Below are 21,400 nucleotides of genomic sequence, written 5' to 3' on the forward strand. Positions count from 1 at the left end.
TGGGGTCAGGGAAGTGAGGCCACAGGGTGCAAAGTGTAAGGAGGACTTCACTCGCACCTCCATGACCCTGAACATGAAGCTCCTTGTGTGCCCAAGGGGCCTTATCCACCCACTCCTCTCACCCTAGGCCTGGTCCTGCACAGTTGGGTACCCAGCTAAACATAATGAGGGCTTCCCAGGTGGCACTAGTATGAAGAACACACCTGCCAATGCACGAAACTTAAGACATGGGTTCAATCCCTGGGTCAGGATGATGCCCTGGAGGAGGAAATGGCAACCCACTCCGGTATTCTTGCCTAGAGAATCTCAGGGACAGAGGAGCCTGTGAACTGCGGTCCACAGGGTCACAAAGAGTCAGACATGACCGATGTGACTTAGCACACATGCATACTGATACTGGGATCTTCTCAAATTGGTTCCTGGAAAGTTTATTCTGACCAATCACAGCACCCAAATCATGGCCATCTCCCTGCCATGTCCTGTGACACGCGTCCAAGTACCCAAGACCTATGACATATTTCTTTGTACATCCGTGACAGCTCCTGGGCACCCAGGTCAGGTACCTCCCTAAAGCTTTATAGCAGATTCAGAAGTGTGCTGATACACAAAGTTCTGCTCAGGCAAAAGATTGGTGATGTTTAATTTAGACTAGAGATTCTAAACCTTGAATTCTGAACCAGGAAAGTTTGAGAAAATCTGTCAGAGAACAAAAGTATGCATCCATTAAGTCCTGCCTAGGAAACCCTCAAGGCACCCTGGAATCCTGAACGGCCTTCCATAATCAGCCTCCATCACGCATCAACATACTGCAGTACTTTTTCTTAGAATTACTTGAGATTCTTGTGTCTTCTGATCCAGGTGGAATTTTCTTCACTTGGCGCCACGAAAGTCTACCCCCTAGCTCTTTTGCCTTTTCGGCTTCTGTTGTATTCACCCTTTGTGTTGAGCAATACTGAGTCTATTTTTCTAAGTGCACATCACTTTCGTACTTTCACTCAGCTGATTCTTTGGCTAGCTCCCTTCCATGTGTCTGGGCTTCCCTGAAACTCAAATGGTAAAGAATCTGCCTACAATGCAGGAGACCCGGCTTCGATCCCCCGGGTGGGAAGATCCCCCGGAGAAGGTCATGGCAACCCACTTCAGTATTCTTGCCTGGAGAATCCCATGGACAGAGGAGCCTGGCGGGCTACAGTCCCTGGGCTCGCAAAGAGATGGACACAACTGAGCAACTTTCACTTTCGCATGACTCTGAGAGAGGACCCTGAGAGTGAAACCAGATTGCCAGAACCATGAGACCTTTAACTGTCTCTCACAACCTTGCTCCAGTTTCTGCCTGCTCTGCTGCTGGTGGCTCCCTCCTCCCTCCCAGCACCCATGACCCTGGAGATGCTCTGTATTTCCTGGTACGCTGCCGAGTTTCATCCCCTCCCCTTGCTTGTCTATCAGGGAAGCCCATTACCAGTGACAGACTGGTGTGGAACTACGAATTTCACTTCAAAGAGGACAAACACTGAGGTGTCATTTATGCTCCAGAGCTCTGGCTGAATCTGGGACTTCACTCTTGCTTGGCTCCTTCCCATCTTTGGGCTTCCCTAGTGGCTCAGACAGTTAAGAATCTGCCTGCAGTGCAGGAGATCCAAGTTTGATTCTTGGATTGGGAAGATCCCCTGGAGAAGGGAATGGCAACCCACTCCAGTATTCTTGCCTGGAGAATTCCATGGACAGAAGAGCCTGGATGGTCACACAGAGTCAGGCGCAACAGAGCAAGTAACAGTCACACACTCCCTCCCATCTTCATATGATATCCTGAACTCCCTTACCAGCTTCTCCTGGGAACCCTTCCCTTGCAGGCATTCCCCTGCAAAACCCATACTTGTGGTTCCAAGTTATGCTTAATGATCACTGCTGTGAAGTGTCCCTGACCACCTAGGGAGAATCAATCACTCCTTGCCCTGGGCCAGTGCTGACTTCTCCAGCAACTTCAAAGCTTTGCATTTAAGCAGGTCAACAAGCCAGTGAGCTGTCTCTCTGACTGGTCAGTGAGCACTTTGAAGGCAGGAGTATGGTTCTATTGCCATCCATGAGAATATCTCCTGAAACCATTAGGAACACAGGACGTATTTGTTCATTAGAAAATTCTTTTCATTGACTTGAAGTCTGTAACCTTGTGATTTTCAATTGGGGGCCCAAATTATTCCTTGTAACACAATAGACTGAAAGCTTCTGATGGTGGTTATTTCTCACCAAGTTTTCCCTTCTGGCTTAACTACTCTGGGTCCAGCCAAAGTTTCACATGTCTTGGATTCCCGAAACGTCGCTATCCTTATCGCTGCCTTTTTGGTGCTCCTGAGTTTATCAATGTTGCTCTTAAAGCCTCAGAAGCAAAGACAATGGGATAACAAAATAATAAGATGACAAAACTACAGATGTGGTGTAGCAGGACAGATAGTCAAAAACCTCTAGTCCTGTACCCAGATGCAGGATTTTTCTCTCTTTTTTTAGATGTTATTATTATTATTTTTAAATTTTTAGTAGAGTATACTTGATTTACAATGCTGTGTTAACTTCAGGTGTACTGCAAAGTGAATCATGTGGCATGCAGGATCTTTGTTCCCCTACCAGGGATCAAACCCACCCCCTCTGCTTTGGAGGCTTTGGAAGCCAGACCACTGAACCACCAAGGAAGCCCCAGGATTTTTCCAAGTGAGACTGAGATGACTGCTAAAACCATCTGTGTGATGCCACACTATGGGTCCAGTGGAGAGGGTGAAGTGAAGTCAAAGTGAAGTCACTCAGTCATGTCCGACTCGTTGCGACCCCATGAGCTGTAGCCTACCACACTCCTCTGTCCATGGGATTTTCCAGGCAATAGTCCTGGAGTGGATTGCCATTTCCTTCTCCAGGGGATCTTCCCAACCCAGGGATCGAACCCGGGTCTCCCGCATTGTAAACAGATGCTTTGCCGTCTGAGCCACCAGGGAAGTGGAGAGAGAGGTCAGTTTAAATCCCTGGGGCCCTTTATCTGAGCTTTTGTAAGACACATTCTCTCTCCTTGCACTTATAAGAGTGAGTTTTGAACCTATCTTCAGGCAGTCAAGCTTCATCTGATTTAGTTTTATTCATAATTTTTCTCTTTTTTCATCTGTACCCCACTGCTTGTGGGATCTTAGTTCCCCGACCTGGGTTTGAACCAGGGCCCTTAGCAGTGGAAGCTTGGAATCCTAACCACGGGACTGCCAGGGAGTCCCCAGGTTTTATTCCTTATTGCAACAAAACAGAAATGTTTTGAATGTTGATGCCACATCAGTTTTGTGACCTTTTCGATCTTCATGCCGGTCAGTGAGGGAAATGAGAGTGGACCAGGATCGTGTGGGAATGCTGTCATTCCCTGCCAGACCGGTATCCAGGCAACACTGACATCCATCTATAGTCTGTGGGCACTGCTGTGCAGTGAGCTCTGAATCCTGTGCTGGCAAAGGTCTGAATTTATTCACCCATAGGATAGCATGAAGACTTATTTTTAAAATTGCCCAAATCAATTGTTCCTATATCTTTGAAATCAACTTAATCTATGGAGCAAAATCATCAATCAATTAAGAACGTGAATTTAGAGTCTGACATAGATAAATCCGAGTTGTGCCACTCAGTTCTGTGACATTAAACGAGGTGCTAACATCTCTATGCCATGGCTTCTCTAACACTTCAGTAAGAGTAAGAACGGTTTGCACTGTGTAAGATCACTCTAGGTAAATACGTTTATTGTATCAAGAGTTAACAGAGAAGCTAGCACATGGCTTAGTGGTAAAAGAATCTGCCTGCCAATACAGGAGACACAAGAGATGCAGGTTCGATCCCTGGGTTGGGAAGATCCCCTGGAGAAGGAAATAGCTACCCACTTCAGTATTCTTGCCTGGGAAATTTCATGGATAGAGGAGCCTGGTGGGCTACAGTCCGTGGAGTCACAAAGAGTTGGACACGATTAAACACACAACACACACATAACATATTGCAGTCAAATTCCCTACATGTTATCACAAACGAATGGAAGCACTGGGGAGGGGTTTGGTGCTTAGGGGAAACAGTTATGATCACTAATTCATCATGTGGAGTGGGGTTCTTCCCACACTTACCAAGCAATTCTCCAACACTAACTGGAGTTCCTACAACTCAACTGAATTCTGAGTTAGATCCCACAGGCTAAGGGCACAGCCTTACAAGACCTTCCGCCTCCGCTACTTCAGATGCCAATCACAAGTATGGGCTATAACGTGTATTTCTGACCTATTGGCTATATTTTGAAATTTTCCACAGCCTCCCCCTTGGGTTTGACTAATTTGCTAGAGCAGCTCACAGAACTCAGAGACATATTTACTTGCTAAAACACCCATTTATTATGAAAGGATAGAACTTGGGAAGAGCCAGAGGGAAGAAATTCCTAGGGTAAGGTCGGGGGGAAGGGAGCTTAGTGAACTGTACTCTGGTTTCTCAAGCTCCTGCTGGGAAATGATGTCACTTCCCCTCACATTTCACCAGACAAAGCCACCACCGGCCTCTGCCTAACTTCAAAGATGATGGGAAATGCAACCCAGCACATGCCTAGGAATTCGAGACATGGAAGTATTTGGTGACTAGCACCAATGACTACCGCTGATGAGAAAATCAGGAGTGCTTTTGTTTCCATTTTTTGGACATGGCCATCCGAGTGGAGGTGGAGTGTACAAGTCTGAGTCCCATGGGACAGTAAAGGGTGGACCCAGGTTTGGGGAACCGAGAGTTTATATTACAGGAAGCTTATTTAAGGTTAAGAAGTCAAAGGTGACGGATGAATTAGGAATTTGGGATGGACAGATACATACACTATGTACATATAAAATATAGATAAACAGCAAGAACCTACTATTTATAGGTCCCGAAACTCCAGTACTTTGGCCACCTCATGCAAAGAGTTGACTCATTGGAAAAGACTCTGATGCCAGGAGGGATTGGGGGCAGGAGGAGAAGGGGACGACCAAGAATGAGATGGCTGGATGGCACCACGGACTTGATGGACGTGAGTCTGAGTGAACTCCAGGAGATGGTGATGAACAGGGAGGCCTGGCGTGCTGCGATTCATGGGTCGCAAAGAGTTGGACACGACTGAGCGACTGAACTGAACTGAACTGATACAGCACTGCTGCTGCTGCTGCTAAGTTGCTTCAGTCGTGTCCGACTCTGTGTGACCCCGTAGACGGCAGCCCACCAGGCTCCTCTGTCCCTGGGATTCTCCAGACAAGAATACTGGAGTGGGTTGCCAGTTCCTTCTCCATTATATAGCACAGGGAACTATATTCAATAGCTTGTCTGAAAAAGAATATGTATATGTATATTCTTATCCTGCAAATGGGGATTTTACCAGGTAGCAGAGGATTTTAAAGCAATGGGATTGAAGGAAGTCACCACTGCAGGAATGATAAATAAAGGAGTCCCTGATCCCTGGGAAGTTGAAATTAAGAAGCAATTAGCAAAGGAGACTGAGAAGTAGCCAGTGAGACCGACTTGATAATAAATATTTTTTTCTCTTTGCACTGACTTTGTGCTTGCTCTCCCAGACAATACTATTTATTTTTATAGCAGCTCTTTTCTTGAACTCCTGCAAGATAGAGTGCCTTGTGTCATTCGACTTTTAGCTTCTGCATTCAAAACCTGGGAGTGGCCTCAGACCAATTCAGTGCAAAGAGAAATTCACCACTGAACAAGCAGTATAGGCGAAATAATTGACTACAGGTCAGGAGATGAAATCTTAACTTCTAGCCCTGTCACAAATTTGTTAAACACTAGCCCCAGGTCACATAAATCCTCTGGACCATGGTGTATGCATGGATGGGGGTTATATTATTTTCTCCAGAGTCCTTTCTGACTCTACCATTTGGCCCATGAATTCCATGTCACTTTGGTTTGGATCTTTCATCTAGATCACATCAATTTCCATGATATATATTTAACAACATTCACTGACTTGTGCAAACTCCTATTCGTTTTACACTGATTAAGACTGGTGTAGTTGAGGCTAATCAGCAAATAAAATATGGAACCCCAAAAAGATGTTTGGCAATAAATTGGAATGAGTAGTTTCAGAGTTCAAGGTAACATGTAGGAAGGATTACCTGATCCCTTTATAAACCTCCTCTTTATTAGAGGGGTTTAATTAATGGCATAACACTAATTAAAGGCAGACACCAACTAACATATAATTTAATCATAAAAGAGACAGACGGTTAGTTTTCTAAGACAGCTGTAGGAAAGTACCATAAACTGAGTGGCTTATACAGAAATGTATGACCTCTGGGGTCTAGAGGCCAGAAGTCTGAGATGCAGGTGTTGGCCTGTGGTCCCTCTGAAGACATCAGAGAAGGGCCTGCTCTCAGTCTCCTACTTTATGGTAGCCCCTTAGCTTGTGGCAGCATAACCCTATTTTACATGCAATACCCAACCTAGACAGCATATTGAAAAGCAGAGACATTACCTTGCCAACAAAGATCCATCTAGTCAAGGCTATGGTTTTTCCAGTAGTCATGCATGGATGTGAGAGTTGGACTATAAAGAAAGGTGAGCGCAGAATTGATGCTTTTGAATTGTTGTGTTGGAGAAGACTCTTGAGAGTCCCCGGACTGCAAGGAGATCCAACCAGTCCATCCTAAAGGAGACCATTCCTGGGTGTTCATTGGAAGGACTGATGCTAAAGCTGAAACTCCAATACTCTGGCCACCTGATGCGAAGAACTGACTCATTGGAAAAGACCCTGAGGCTGGGAAAGATTGAAGGCAGGAGGAGAAGGGGACGACAGTGGGTGAGATGGGTTGGATGGCATCACCAACTCAATGGACATGAGTCTGACTGAATTCGGAAGTTGGTGATGGACAGGGAGGCCTGGCGTGCTGCAGTCCGTGGGGTCACAAAGAGTCGGACACAACTGAGCAACTGAACTGAGCAGCCAGTATTTCCTTGCTAAAATGCACCTCTGACCTTGTCACCTCACTGCTAAAAATCCTTCAGTGGCTCCACATAGACCTTTTGGATAAAGTGCCATCTCTCAGCACAGATCTCCAACCTTTCCTCCTCCTGGATCCTGACTACCTCCCAAGCCTCAGCTTAAACCCTAATTCAGATGTAAGGAACACAAGGTGGTTCTTTGAGGGGTGTGTTTTCTTTGTGCCCTTTAAGAAGGCTGCTCTTAGCATGCAAGAGCCTCTGTGCCAAGTAGGAAAAAAGTACCCCATCAGGGAGGATGAATTATGATAACACCCTCCTTTCTCAGGGTGGATGTTGCCTCAGTACAGGCTCCATATACAGCTTGAAGATGGATTTCAGTGCCAGTCAGAACAAAATAACATATCCATATCTAGCTTCCTGGCTCTGCCCACGCCTCAGTAGGACTTCCCCAGGCAAACATTCATAAGATCTCAGATTTGCATCTACAAGGAAAAGCTCTCTGATCTCCCAAGCTGATTATTTAAGAACAGAAAATTCTATGGGCACATTAGGGAAGATGGACTCCCAACACCTATTTCACCACAGGGTGGTTTCCTCAGGGGAAGGTGAGCCCCTTCAGCCTTGATTCTGGGTTTTAGTCGCATCCCAGTATCTCAGCACTCAGCACACTGGGCAGCATACTCTGTCCATCTCAAGTGAGACTTTTCCATTTTTCTTGACAAGTAGAAAATCTGTGAATTCAAAAGTGCTGGATTAGCTGAAAACAGCACAAGTTGTTGAGGGTGTGAACCTGGGCAGAGTCCCAGACAGGCTGACCTGCCCTGGAGGGAAGCCACTTAGTGCCAAGGAATGGTCCTAGATTGTGGCTCTAGCCCCAGGCCACTCACCAACTAGCTTGATGGCTAGAGGAATCAATTGCTTGATAAAAGCATTAAAGTTCTTCCATTGTATGGTTTTACAAGGTCCTCTTGTCCGCATTTCTCTCCTTGCTGCCTAGGTTTTTAAATTCTGCTCTACTGTACGCCCTGATGGGCTTCCAGATGGCACTAGTGGGAAAGAACCCGTCTGCCAATGCAGGAAACGAAACCCCTGGGTTAGGAAGATTCCCTGGAGGAGGGCGTGGCAACCCACTCCAGTATTCTTGCCTGCTGAATTCCATGTATTGAGGAGCCTAGCAGGCTACAGTCCATGGGGTCGCAAAGAGTGGGACCAGACTGAAGAGACTTAGCACGCATGCACACATATGTCCTAATACTCTACCAGCTAGACAACCAACATGAAATGATTCTGTCAATCACACAACGGTATGAGTTGGCTTAACAAATTTAAACCTGCAAATTGCTAGCTAAAATCAGCAGACCCTGAAGAAACGCACATTTCGAAGAGGCTCCAGGGCACGGAGAATGTTAAGGTGGAGGAATGGGAGGTAGGGCTGTGCCAGCCTTGCTAGAAATAGTGTTGTCTGATACTAACAAGGCTGAGTGGCCTCCATTCATCCCCTACCCTCTAGAGCACGTGACCACCAACCTCCTGGGGCCCAGGCCCACTCCAAGCAAGGATAATGGATAGGACTCTTTGTTAAGGCAAAGAGAAGAGACTCCATAGTTACTATAGCACCTGGGGATTATGCTGAAAGAGGTGGCCAAGCTTAGTGCTGCAAGAAGGGAAACCTCTTCCACAGCCTGAAAGTAGGCTCTTATCTAACACTCGGAAATGAATTGTCTGGGGAGACTTGCTTGCTGACAAAGCAAGAGACTTTATTGGGAAGGACAGCCAGGTGGAGAACAGGAAGGTAAGGGAACCCAGGAGAACTGCTCTGCCATGTGATTTGCAGTCTTGGGTTTTATGGTGATAGGGTTAGTTTCCGAATTGCTTCTGGCTGGCCCATCAGGGTCCTTCCTGGCAGCGCATGCATCACTCAGCCAAGATGGATTCCAGTGAGGAGGATTCTGGGAGGTTAGTAGCATATGCAGGCTGGTGTTTCCACTCTCCTTTTGACCTTTCCTGAACTCTTCTGATTGTTGGTATCTTGTTAGTTCCATATTCCTTACCAGGACCTCCTGTTTAAGATAATTCATGCAACTGGTTATCACCATGCCTGCTCAAAATGCAGGCAGTTTCAGTCAGTGTTTCCCTTGATATTAGCGGTTCCAGAACTATCTTCCTTCATACCTTCCATGTATGTTAGCTGCTCAGTCCTGTCCAACTCATTGTGACCCCAGGGACTGGGGCCCACCAGGATCCTCTGTCCATGGAATTCTCCAAGCAAGAATACTGGAGTGTGTGGCCGTTCCCTTCTCCAGGGGGAATCTTCCTGACCCAGGGATCAAACCTGGGTCTCCTGCATTGCAGGCAGAGTCTTTACCATCTGAAGGGAAACCCCAGGTGCTAAGTCGCTTCAGTTGTGTCCAACTCTTTGCGACCCTATAGATTATAGCTTGCCAGGCTCTGTATGTCCATGGGATTCTCCAGGCAAGAGTACTGGAGTGGGTTGCCATGCCCTTCTCCAGGGGATCTTCACAATCCAGGGATCAAATTCGCATCTCCTGCATTGGCAGGTGGGTTCTTTACAACTAGTGCTACTTGAAAAGCTTCTTGCCTTCCATGAGGGCAGCGTAAAACTCCCTTCGGGTTCTTTCCAGATTAACAGAGTACAGGCTGAAAAACTACTCAAGAAAAACCTAAAAATGATTTGCACCATACTCTGAATTCTCTGAATATAAGAAGTTCTCTTTATAAGCATACCTTGGTCATAGGACTGCATTCCCACCTCCTTATAAAGTTTAAGAGCAGAGCTAAGGGATCCCATTTATTCCACTGTGTACCTGGCCATCGCAGCATGGCTGGGTTTATCTGTAAGCCAAGTGAACACCCTGAAAGAAAAAGAGCATTTTACAAATCTTGAGCCTTTGTGGGGGCATTAAGGAACACTGTGAGTTATCCTTATTTCCTATCTGAGTCTAAACTGCCTGAAAAAGCATGCCCTCCTGCCAGCGCTTCTCTGCCCTGCACAAAGGCCTTGACAATTTTCGAATAGGTGGAGAAGGGTTGGTGATGCCTGTTTTCCAGAATTTTATAAACTTTATTTTAAGGAGTTCAGTAATTGAAAATATCCTCCCTAGTTATCTAGTTCTATCCTTTTCCCTGATACCGATTTTAATAGCTAAATAGCTTGTAATTTCCCAAGAGAACAGACTTCCTTGATTCATTGTTTTCGTATTAGATCTTCAGTGTCTGAGTATTTCAAAAGCTCCAACACTACTAATGCTACATCTCTTCCTTAATTCTTCCACTTGCCAAAGCTTTGTCATTTACATATCCCTCTACAGTTTTCTCTCTCTTCTGAGTTGTTTGCCTGTTCCTTCCTTTGATCTTTTCTTTTTTGCACAGGTCTTCCTGGACTAGGCTTCAGGGAGCATTTGTAGCCAAAGGAGAGAAGGTATCCACACTCACACAACTGATCCATGCCTTTGCTGGTTTCTTTCCATGTAGGACTTCCTGTAAAATGTATGTCAAATTCAGGAGTCTTCAGAGGAGGTCTCCAATCATTTTTAAGATACGAAAATTGACAAAATGCAGAAGTGGACTCTGATCATCATGAGACTGAGTTTTGGTCTTTTAAGCCAAATATTGACTCATTTGTAAATGACTAGGTGTGAACAGGCACTTTATCTAAGATTTTATCTGTACAAACCAGCATAATTGCAACAGCTGCCGTGGCAAAGATATAGTCTACACAACAAAGCATTTTTGTAGTCTTTGGTCTTTGGAAACTATGCTTTCTTCATCTAGCACCTTTGAAATCACAGAACTGGACTTGCACAAAGGGAATTTTTTGGTTTCTGGTCTGGGTAGCAATCACTCTTTACCGTAAAGAACCCTATCTCTTTGTGCGGAGTTGAACTGGAGGGGGACGCTGAGCCTTTATCACTTCTTTGTCTCCAATCAAGTAGCAATTATCCTCTTATCCATTCCCTCTTCAGATACAACCAACAAAACACAAAAGAGCCAGGCAGAAAGAAAGGGTTGGCAGCACAAATGCAGGATGCTGTATTTACTTGCTAACTCACCTCTCAGTCTAGTTAGTGGAGAAAGTGCTTTCCCAAACCACAAACTCTCAGACCATGAACAGCAGACATCAGTCAATCCAGACTCATTACTTCCAGTTGAAGACACTGAGGTCCAAAAGCAGGGGAAACTTCTCCCAAAGTCCAGAAAATCTGGGGAGAGTGAGGTTTAGCCCTTAGGCCTCCCATTCTTTGGGCTTCCCAGATGGCGTTAGTAGTAAAGAACCTGCCTGCCAATGCAGGAGACATAAGAGATGCGAGTTCGATCCCTGGTTTGGGAAGATCCCCTGAAGGAGGGCATGGCAACCCACTCCAGTATTCCTGCCTGGAGCATCCCATGGACAGAGGAGCCTAGCAGGTCACAAAGAGACTGGATCAGAATCACTCAAATTTACACTCATTTCCAAAGTCAGACTATTATAAGGGGGCTGCTGCTGCTAAATTGCTTCAGTCGTGTCCGACTCTGCGTGACCCCATATTCCCAGACAGGTAACCAGCTCCTGGATTCGACATTTTAGTACTGAGCACACATGAAGACCCCACATGGTTCACCTACGTGTACGAGGATCCATAACCGCACAGTAAAAAACTGAACAAGGCCCACAGTCCTCCCACTGCCTTGTCTCAACCAAGTGGACAAACACTGTTGAACGGACTTTCCGACAGTGACTCATCCAGGAAAAGACGATTTCATGCTTTCATTTTCTCTGAGCAGCGTAGGTGGAAAGAGGAAAAAAAAGCAAACTTGCTTTTAAGGTAGAAAGCCCACTGATTTGGTACTCTTCAAGGAACCCAAAATTTTCCTGATTATTCCGAGAAATATTTGTTCCCTTCTTCTTTACTTCTGGAAATTGTGTTCCATATACCATTACACAGAAGTCCTAACGTGTTGGATTATGTGCACATTTAAACTTAAGTTTGCCAACAACTAACCATATTTTGGGGCTTCCCAGGTGGTGCTAGTGGTAAAGAACCCACCTGTCAATGCAGGAGGCAAAAGAGATGCAGGTTTGATGATCCCTGGGTCGGGAAGATCCCCTGGAGGAGGGCATGGCAATCCACTCCAGTATTCTTGCCTGGAGAATCACGCACAACCATATTCTAAGACTGCTATCTCATGTTATCCAGAACATGAGTACACACTTTGGGCTGTTTCATTTCTCATTAGATCAAATCTTAGCGAAATGAAGGAGGGTTCAGGCTTGTGGAATGGGGTTTAAACCTGCCAAAGCCTGCTAGCACTAAAGAGGGAATTGACTACCTGTGAATGTTCTCATTGCATTAAGTAAAGAAAAAAAATGCATCCTTTAAGAGAAGTTGATTCTTAAGTATGGAATTAAGGCAGATTTTTAATTAGGGTCTATTTGGCATGGATCCGGACTTATTTGATAGTTTCAAGCCTCTAACCTCTAACAAAGGCAACGTAAGGATATCTTAATCTCCAATCCCAACCTCTTCTGTTAGCACAGAGTAGCGTCAAGTGATCTTGATGACATGAAGCAGAGAACTGAAATCTATTGCCTAATCGTTCAAACCCAGAAAAAAATTTTTGGCTTGACTTATCCAGGAAGTCCCCAATTTTCTGTTAAAACTCTGGAAGCCCAGGTCTGACAAAAGTCTTTCCTTTTCAAAATGTCTTAAGGGTAAAGCTAATAGAGTCGTCATCAGAATCTCTTTGAGTGTGATATGTTTAGTTAGTTTCCAGGTCACTAAGCACATTTTTTTCTCCAGGAAGCCAATTCAGGAATTCCTTTGAACTGTTAGCTCTCCCCACAAAAAAAAAAATCAACTTTTCTAGCCCACGTTTCTATCCCCAGCGGTCCACTCTCCATCAGAATAGCAAGACACGTCTGGAATAGAGGCAGGGGCTTTTGTTGAGACAGGCCACAGGGTAAACAGAACGCACCGAAGTGGAAGGCAGAGCACCTCTATCATTTGTAGCTGATGTAACTGTAGCCTGTACAGTTGAGCAACTCAGCTTCCAAGGCTGAGCTGTGCTTTCTCAGGATTCTACATGCAGGAGGCTAACGGGCAGCAGTACAGAAAGAAGCGCAAGTGTGTTAAAGGTGCAAGAGGTGCGAGAGGAAACAGCAGGGGTGTCAGAGCGGGGCCGGTGGAGACAGAAAGCTGAAATACCTTCAAAGACAGATGCAAGGCAACCCTTTTCCAATGATGTTCTTTGTTAGATGCAAGGCGGGCTACCGCTGGGGAACCTGGGCCTGTGTCCTCATACACAGGGGGTTTGTCCTGCAACACAAGGGACACTTCAAATCCTGAAAGGGGTCTCTCTTCCTTCCCCACCCAACTCAGCTTGATGTGAGGCCTCAGCTCAGAGCCCGCAGCTGAGGAATGCAGGGCGTGTCTGAACAGAACACATCAGAATCCACATTTATGGGGTGCCATTCATACTTGTGTTTACCCAGACTTCCATCCAGCCGCAGCCACGATCAAGGCACCTAGACCCAAACCCAAGGACGGCACCCGGAGGAGGATGGTGAATGACTGCCACAGCTCAGTTAGTTCCTGGTTTAAAACTGCTGGCTTATGTGGGCATGAAAACAAAAGGCACGAGAATGGTAACTCTTTCCGTGAAGAGTTACGGTTTAAACAGCCTTATAATCTCTAAAAATCCCTAATTTGTTAAGCCTCTTATCACTTTAGGAAAAAAATGTTCACTAGCCCCATTTATCTAATTCCACTCATTAGAGCTGACTCATTGGAAAAGACCCTAATGCTGGGAAAGACTGAGGGCAGGAGAAGGGGGCGATGACAGAGGAGGATAGGTTGGTTGGATGGCATCATTGACTCAGGGGACATGAGTTTGAGCAAACTCTGGGAGATGGTGAAGGACAGGGAAGCCTGGCGTGCTGTCATCCATCGGGTCGCAAAGAGTTAGACACAGCTTAGCGACTGAACAACAACAATGCTTTAAATAGAAAATCTTAGAGCATGTTTGCAAATTCACTGTAATGCTCAGAACAAGAGTGTCGAGGTCAGCAGCGAACTTTCTTTCTGTAAAGGATGGAGAGTAAATATCTGAGGCCTTGTGGACCATTCTCTCTGTTGCAACTATAAGACCCTGGTTTGTAGCCAAAAGCAGCCACGAGGAAGTGTGTAAGCAAGCGTGTCTGTATCCCAAAGACTTCACTTATAGATGTGGAAACTTGCATTTCATGTCATTTTCATGTATCGTGAAACACTTTTTTCTCAATTCTTTCCAACAATTGTCACCTTGTGGCTCAAATAAAAGGAGGAGATTTGGGCAGCAGCCCATCATTTGCAGACCCCCCAACGTACGTGGTTGAAAGATGGACACGGCTGCCGTCACGGCAACACCTGCAGCATGCAGAGTGCAGGGAGAGGCAGCGGAGGGAACGGAAGGCAGTGCGGTCAGGCACCCTGCTCTTCAGACTCTAGGCCCAGCAGCAGCAGCATTCCCTGCACCCGACCCCAGACCTACAGAATCCACACCTGCAAGTCATCAAGAGCCCCCTGTTCCTCGAAAGCTGGAAGGTTATACTGAAGTCTGAGAAGGCTGGACAGTGTGATTTAAAGCCTGGGCTCTAAAATTAGAAGGTTTAGGTCAAGTCTTTGTGTCTCTTATTAGCTACATGGCCTTGAACAAATCATCATCATTATTGATGCACCTATTTCCACACCTAAAAGCATGGGGATGATGATCCATGCCAAACATTCAGATGTATCTGGCAAGTGATGCTTATTAAAAGATGGCTCAGCGGTAAAGAATCTGGCTTTCATGCAGGAGACCTGGGTTCAGTCCCTGGGTCGGGAAGTTCCCCTGGAGAAGGCAATGGCTACCCACTCCACTATTTCTGCCTGGAGAATCCCACAGACAGAGGAGCCTGCTGGGCTACAGTCCATGGGTTCGCAAAAAGTGGGTCACAGCTGAGCAACTACCACTTTCCTGTTCTGGAGACTGGGTTCAAGAAAGTCAGGAGCCACACACATATTTCTAAAGGCCACTTCTCCAAGGACAAGACACATTTCCAGCCAGTCACTTGAGTCAAATGACTGAGACTCCAGTCCCCCACCGCCCCCACCTCCCCATCAATTCCATCCGTGAAAGAAAAGAAAGGCATCACAACTCCAGGCCGCAGAGTGTCAAATATATTGATGGTTGTAAAGGGACAGCTTAGAGACATTTTCGGTCTGCTGAGATGGCGTGCAGAATACAGACATGCTCTGTGTTTTGAAACCATGTCATTAAGTTTTCAAATACATCTCTGTTTTGAACATGATGTCTTGTTTTTTTCATTAGCACAGTTTACTACTCTACAGATTCTCCTAGAGTAAATAAATATAATGGCTGTTTGCAGAGCAACTACAGATTTGTTTAGATGTTTAACAAGGTGAACTATTTCACAATTAGATTGACCTCTTGAGTTAACAGCAAGATGTTTCTCATTTGTTTTGTTCACTGCTCTAGTGGGTAGGGGGCCAGGGGGGAACTTTACCAATTTGTTTTCTGTTCACATGTTCAGTTGCCAACAGATTCCAAAAGGTAATGAAAAATAACAGACTGTTAAAAAATTAAATTGTAATTAGACCATGGGGTTTTTTTCCCCCACGACTCTTACAGTCAGATAATTTAAATTTACAAGAGGAAAAAATAATACACGTCATGGAAAACTAAGTAACAAAAAAAACTACCAAAAAATACATCTGTAGAACACAGTGGTCAGTTGTAAACAGCTCAGAAGGGCAAAGAAAACAGACAGTCCTAGAAAGTTACGCAGTCCAATGACAAACTCTGCCTTTTTTTTTCCTAGTGGCTATTTTCCTACCACAGTGTTGAGCTTCATTATTATATTAAATAACTTATATGGGTAAAAAGGAGTTTGCTAACCAGCAGCCAACTCAAAACCTTGCAGGAAAAGGGAAGAGGGGAATTCACAACACAGCCTGAGCTCAGGGAAACCAAGTCCGAGGTTGGCTTCCAGCCAGCTTGATCCCTCTGGGGCAACGCCACTGAGCTGCAGTTTGGGATCTAAAAGGAAGGCTTGCTTCCCCTATCTTCTCTCCCTTTTTCTTTTAAGTTAACAAAGAATCATGGGCTTCCTAAGAGCCAGCCCTCAGCTGGGCAAGTCCCATTAGCAGCAAATGTTGAACCAAATTAAAAACAAAACAAAACAAAAAAACCACACACATACACACACAAAAGAAAGCTCCATCCAGGTGCAGAGCTGTGATTCACATGGAAATTCCAGGAGATGAATCATTGCAGAGCTGGGACCCTCAGAGGATTCTTTCTCAAGTGTCCTCAGTGAACATTTCAGTCTCACAGAATCTGAGTCAATCTGTCAGCTGCAGGGAGCAAGGTCCCCATCTGCTCTTGAGGGAGCGTGTTTGCAGGGACTTCATGATTTTTTGGTAGCACAAGATTCCCGAACACAAAGGCCAGCCCCTCGATGATCTATGCGAACCGGTGGCGGCGGCGGCGGCGGCAGCAACCAGCAGCCCGTGTGTTAAACTCTGCCCAGGAGGCTGGATCTGAGGAGTGAAGAAGACACGATCAGAAGGAAGGCGGCAGATGATCTGAAGGAGGGTGAGAATCCTCACCTAACACCAGTTTTGTCTTTCCCGTGTTTGAAGCTCGATTTTAAATAGTTTACAGTAAGTCAGACAAATATCATGTGATATTACTCGTATGAGGAATCTAAGAGAATGACGCAAACGAACTGACGGACAAAACACAAACAGACACAGAAAACAAAGCAGGATTACCAAAGGCGAAAGCGGGGGGAGGGATAAACGAGACATTTTAGAGTAACATACACACACTGTCCATGCGTGCTAAGTCGCTAATCCCCTGGGATCTGCTATACTCAAGTTTGGGAATTTCTCCACATCTCTAAAGTGATAAAAGTATATAGGGTAAGTTAGAAATTCTATATTAATAATTAACTTCTTTTTTTTTTCCAGCTTTACTGAGATATGTATATGCTAAGTCACCTCAGTAATGTCTGACTCTGTGACCCTCTGGACTGTAGCTCATCAGGCTCCTCTGTCCATGGGATTCTCCAGGCAAGAATACTGGAGTGGGTTGCCATTTCCTTCTCTAGGGGGTCTTCCTGACCCAGGGATCGAACTCGCATCTCCTGCCCTGCAGGCAGATTCTTTACCTCTGAGTCATGGGGGAAGCCAACATATACACACTACTATATATAAAATAAACAACAAAGACCTATACTTAATATTTTGTAACAACCTATTAAAAATCTGAAAAAGTATCTATCTCTCTCTCTATATATATATGTATGTATGTGTGTACACATATATAAAATCGAATCGCTTTGCTATACGCCAGAAACTAACACAATATTGTCAATCAACTATAATAAAAAATAACTTAAAACTAATTTTTTAAAAAAGGACAGCAAAATATTAAGCACTGAAGTCTTTCAGATTTTCTGGGAGAACTGCTAGTCCAGGTAGGTACATCATTTGAGAATCTGTTGTTGATGTTCAGTTGCTAAGTCGTGTCCAACCCTTTAAGACCCCATGGACCACAGTGTGTTAGGCTCCCCTGTCCTCCCTTATCTCCTGGAGTTTGCTCAAACTCATGCCTGTTGAGTGATGCTATCCAACTATCTTATTCTCTGTCATCCCCTTTTCCTCCCTGCCCTCAATCCTTCCCAGCATCAGGGTCTTTTCCAATGAGTCAGCTCTTCACATCAGGTGGACAAAGTACTGGTGCTTCAGTTTCAGCATCAGTCCTTCCAATGAATATTCAGGACTGGTTTCCTTTAGGATGGACTGGTTGGATCTCCTTGCTGTCCAAGGGACTCTCAAGAGTCTTCTCCAGCACCACAATTCAAAAGCATCAATTCTTCAGCCTTCTTTATGGCCCAGCTCTCACATCCATACATGACTACTGGAAAAACCAGAGCTTTGACTATATGGACCTTTGTTGGCAAAGTGATGTCTCTGCTTTTAATGAGCCTTAGTATCCACTTAGCATGTGTGGTTTTGCAAAGAACCATCGCATACTTCTTTTTTATCTTCCTTGGGGGTGCTCTGCCTTGCCCAACACCTGCATTACCCTCAGTGTCATTGCTCAACAGCACAGGAGCATGTCCAGAGCTGTGGCAGACATGAGGGAGGAGCTAGTGCTCACCCTAAGGGCTCACAGAGCAGAAGAGTAAAGAAGAAACAGCTCCAGTTCTTTGCCTATCACCATGATTTGTTCTAACGATAATAATTCCAACGCCTCTGTACCTTATCTCTCCTCTATAAAAGGTTCAAAGAAGGCCTAAATTTTCCTTTGAAACAAAATCACACAAAAGCAAATATATCTTAGATACCCTGGTTCATAAAACCTAGCCCTGATGGAGTTTAATGAAGGCTCCCAAATGACTCTGGAAAGAAGAGAAAATGGGCCTGTTAACCTCGTACCAAAAGGCACACACTCCCAGAGTCTCTCAGTAAAAATACACAAACAGTAATTTTGGTTATAGTAATTCTATATCCTGGGCTATTTTCGCCCATTAAAGCATCTCAAGCGGTTAAAAGACAAATTCATCTATCCTAGTCTTGTTCAAAAATATTAATAGAATAACAAAATGTTTAAATTTGAAAAGATTGTGGATTATGTTTCAAGTCCTAACTCTCTCCCAAACCAAAGAGGGGACCAAGATCTAGGCAATAAGTGACACTCTCAGATTTACTAAACCAACTGGTCTTTTTTATCTCAGGTCAAATAAAATTTTAGTGTTAGAACAATTCTTATCTTTTAGATGAAGAAAATGTGTCAGAGGCCTTTGTAACACACCATGGGGAAATCTCAGTTCCTCATCCCATAAAATACTGGGAGAGAAAAAGCAGCACAGAGTCACTGTATATCTGCCAGTATTAAAAAAAAAAAAAAAAGGCAATAAAACTGAAGGATGACAATGAAGATTTCAAGCCACAAAGATTTAGTAATCAAGAGATAAGCTACAGAGAGGGCTTGCAACACACAGGCAGGGACTTCCTCCAGCAAGCACGTGGCTTTTTTCACTTAAGGCCAACATGTTTAGATTTGTACAGCAATGAGAAGCAACAAGACTCACCTTAAGGACTTCCATCTGTCTTTCTCGATATGATTTTCAGGTCCTTCACTTTCATAGGAAGCCAAGTAGAGAGCTACAATCAACCAAAAAGAAGAATGCATGAATGCCGAAGCCTTCTTCTGATACATTACCCACCTCCACTCATCCCCCATTCAACCTCAGCCAAACCCTACAGCAAAGCACACTCTTTAAAGCATCGAATTACAATTGGGAAGCTTTAGAAACACAAAACACCATTTTGCCAGGAGCCTCTAGACCAAAAAAGCAGTTGGTTAAGTAAGACAATTTATTATTATTATTTTTTAAAGGGATACTTGTGAAAGACATGCAAGTCTGACATGCCCCAGCATATCTCCCAGGTTCTATTTTTTTTTAAGTTTATTTATATATCTATGTTTGTTTTTATTTATTTATTTATTTTTGGCTGGCCTGGGTGGGCTTTTTCTCTAGCTGCAGTGAGCGGGGGCAACTCTCTGTTGCAGTGAGAGGGCTTTTGATTGTGGTGGCTTCTCTTGTTGCAGAGCATGAGCTCTAGGATGCTCAGGCTTCAGGAGCGGCAGCACGTGGGCTCAGTAGTTGCGGTTCCCGGGCTCTAGAGCACAGTCTCGATAGTTGTGGAACATGGGCTTAACTGCTCCACAGCATGTAGGATCTTCAAAGACCAGGGACTGGACTCTGTATCTCCTGCATTGGCAGGCAGATTCTTTACCACTGAGCCGCCAGGGAAGCCCATAACTAAGACAATTTTTGAGGCAAAAAAAAAGCTTATAAAGGCAAGCCACAGGACTGGAATATACACTCACATTTATACTCTTTACAAAAAGGAGGACTGGGATGGGGAGCCTTTTCTGCTGGATTGATTTATTTATTTGGCTGTGCCGGGTCTTAGCTGTGGCACATGGGATCTTCAATCTTCACTGTGGCACATGAGATCCAGTTCCCTGACCAGGGATCGCACCCAGGCCCTCTGTACTGGGAGTGCAGAGTCTTAGCCACTGGACCACCAGGGCTTTTAAAAAGACTCCTGGACCCCTGTTAGCTTTTAAAAAGACCTTTCAGCAGGTAAAAAGTTAGGGTTTTTAGGTCAATTTTTCACTCTTCTAATGTTTTCACTTTAATTTTAAGTCAAAAAGATTTCTAAAGCATTAAAAGCTTGGTATTAATCCTGTCTTCAGAGGTTAGTAACAATTAAGCCCCCTCTGGAATAGATCTTATTAATTCAAAATGTTCTTTAGTCATTATCATAAACACTATCAATCTACCATGAGAAACAGTTAATAGTGCAATTGATTTATATAATATTAGGCTATAATAGTGGAGAAGGAAATGGTAACCCACTCCAGTGTTCTTGCCTGGAGAATCCCAGGGACGGGGGAGCCTGGTGGGCTGCTGTCTAAGGGGTTACATAGAGTCAGACACGACTGAAGTGACTTAGCAGCAGGCTATAATAGAGTAATATAATCAATCCCCAAGTCTTTTACAAACTTTAAATATCCAGTCTGTTTTTTGGGTACCCAACTACTGTTTCTGCCTCAAAGTCCCTAATGTTTTAACAGGTTAAGACTTTCCATGGTTTATTTTTTACAAATAGCAGCGGGTAGCAACTGCTTCGTTTTTCAAGTTTATCTTGAATATCAACATGTCATGAAACACCTTTTTTCTCCATTAAAGCAAGCCTGAACAAGGGGAAAAAAATCCCTCTGTAACTTTCCATTTGTGCCCCAAAGCTCTGCAGATCTAATATTATAAAAATTTTGTTTAAACACAAAAATGTACTATTTGTGCCTGAATAGTGAGTGAGTGCCTGACTCAAATATTTTAGGGATAAATCACACAGTTTTTGGTGCAATGGAAAACTGAAGATGGAGCAGGTCAGAAGACAGGTTTCATACTACATAAGGAATCAGACACCAAGCACTTAATACACTGATTTCCTGATCGTAGGGTCTACAGATCCTGGTAGCAGCCACAGCTTAATAGGCTACCCACCATCTTCACTGAAGACTGGTACTGTGAGCAGATACTGTAAGATCTTCCGGTCCCTCTCAAATGGACACTCCACTTGTTTCCACGTCATGAATTCACTCACTTGTTTGGCCAGTTCCCAAAATTTCTACAAAAGAATCAAATGAAAGTTGAATTGAAAGGCAGTTGTCAAAAATCATGAGCTTGGATGAAACCACTCCAGTTAATGTTCTCTTCTGGCTTCTAATCTTCTGAACTACATCATTTTCTTAACTTAAGAAAAATCAGCGATTGGTATTTTTAGGTAGTAGTGAAAAGTTACTCAAA

The 21,400-nt window shown here is 44.4% G+C and overlaps 1 protein-coding gene across 7 annotated transcripts in view; it reads right to left on the reverse strand.

The window, feature by feature from the left end:
• Positions 1 to 15,142: 15,142 nt before the first annotated feature.
• The window catches only part of RASGEF1B (RasGEF domain family member 1B), a 664,872-nt gene continuing 658,614 nt past the window's right edge, over positions 15,143 to 21,400 (reverse strand). For all 7 annotated transcript variants that reach the window (XM_042251549.2, XM_060417304.1, XM_060417306.1 and 4 more), the window contains 3 exons: positions 21,098 to 21,221; positions 19,109 to 19,181; positions 15,143 to 16,547 (listed from right to left, as the gene is read on the reverse strand). In XM_042251549.2, the coding sequence (XP_042107483.1) occupies positions 16,523 to 16,547; positions 19,109 to 19,181; positions 21,098 to 21,221 (222 nt within the window). In that variant the 3' untranslated portion in view covers positions 15,143 to 16,522. The remainder of the gene's footprint in view (positions 16,548 to 19,108; positions 19,182 to 21,097; positions 21,222 to 21,400) is intronic.

Source organism: Ovis aries, chromosome 6 (assembly GCF_016772045.2).
Source record: "Ovis aries strain OAR_USU_Benz2616 breed Rambouillet chromosome 6, ARS-UI_Ramb_v3.0, whole genome shotgun sequence".
NCBI lineage: Eukaryota > Metazoa > Chordata > Mammalia > Artiodactyla > Bovidae > Ovis > Ovis aries.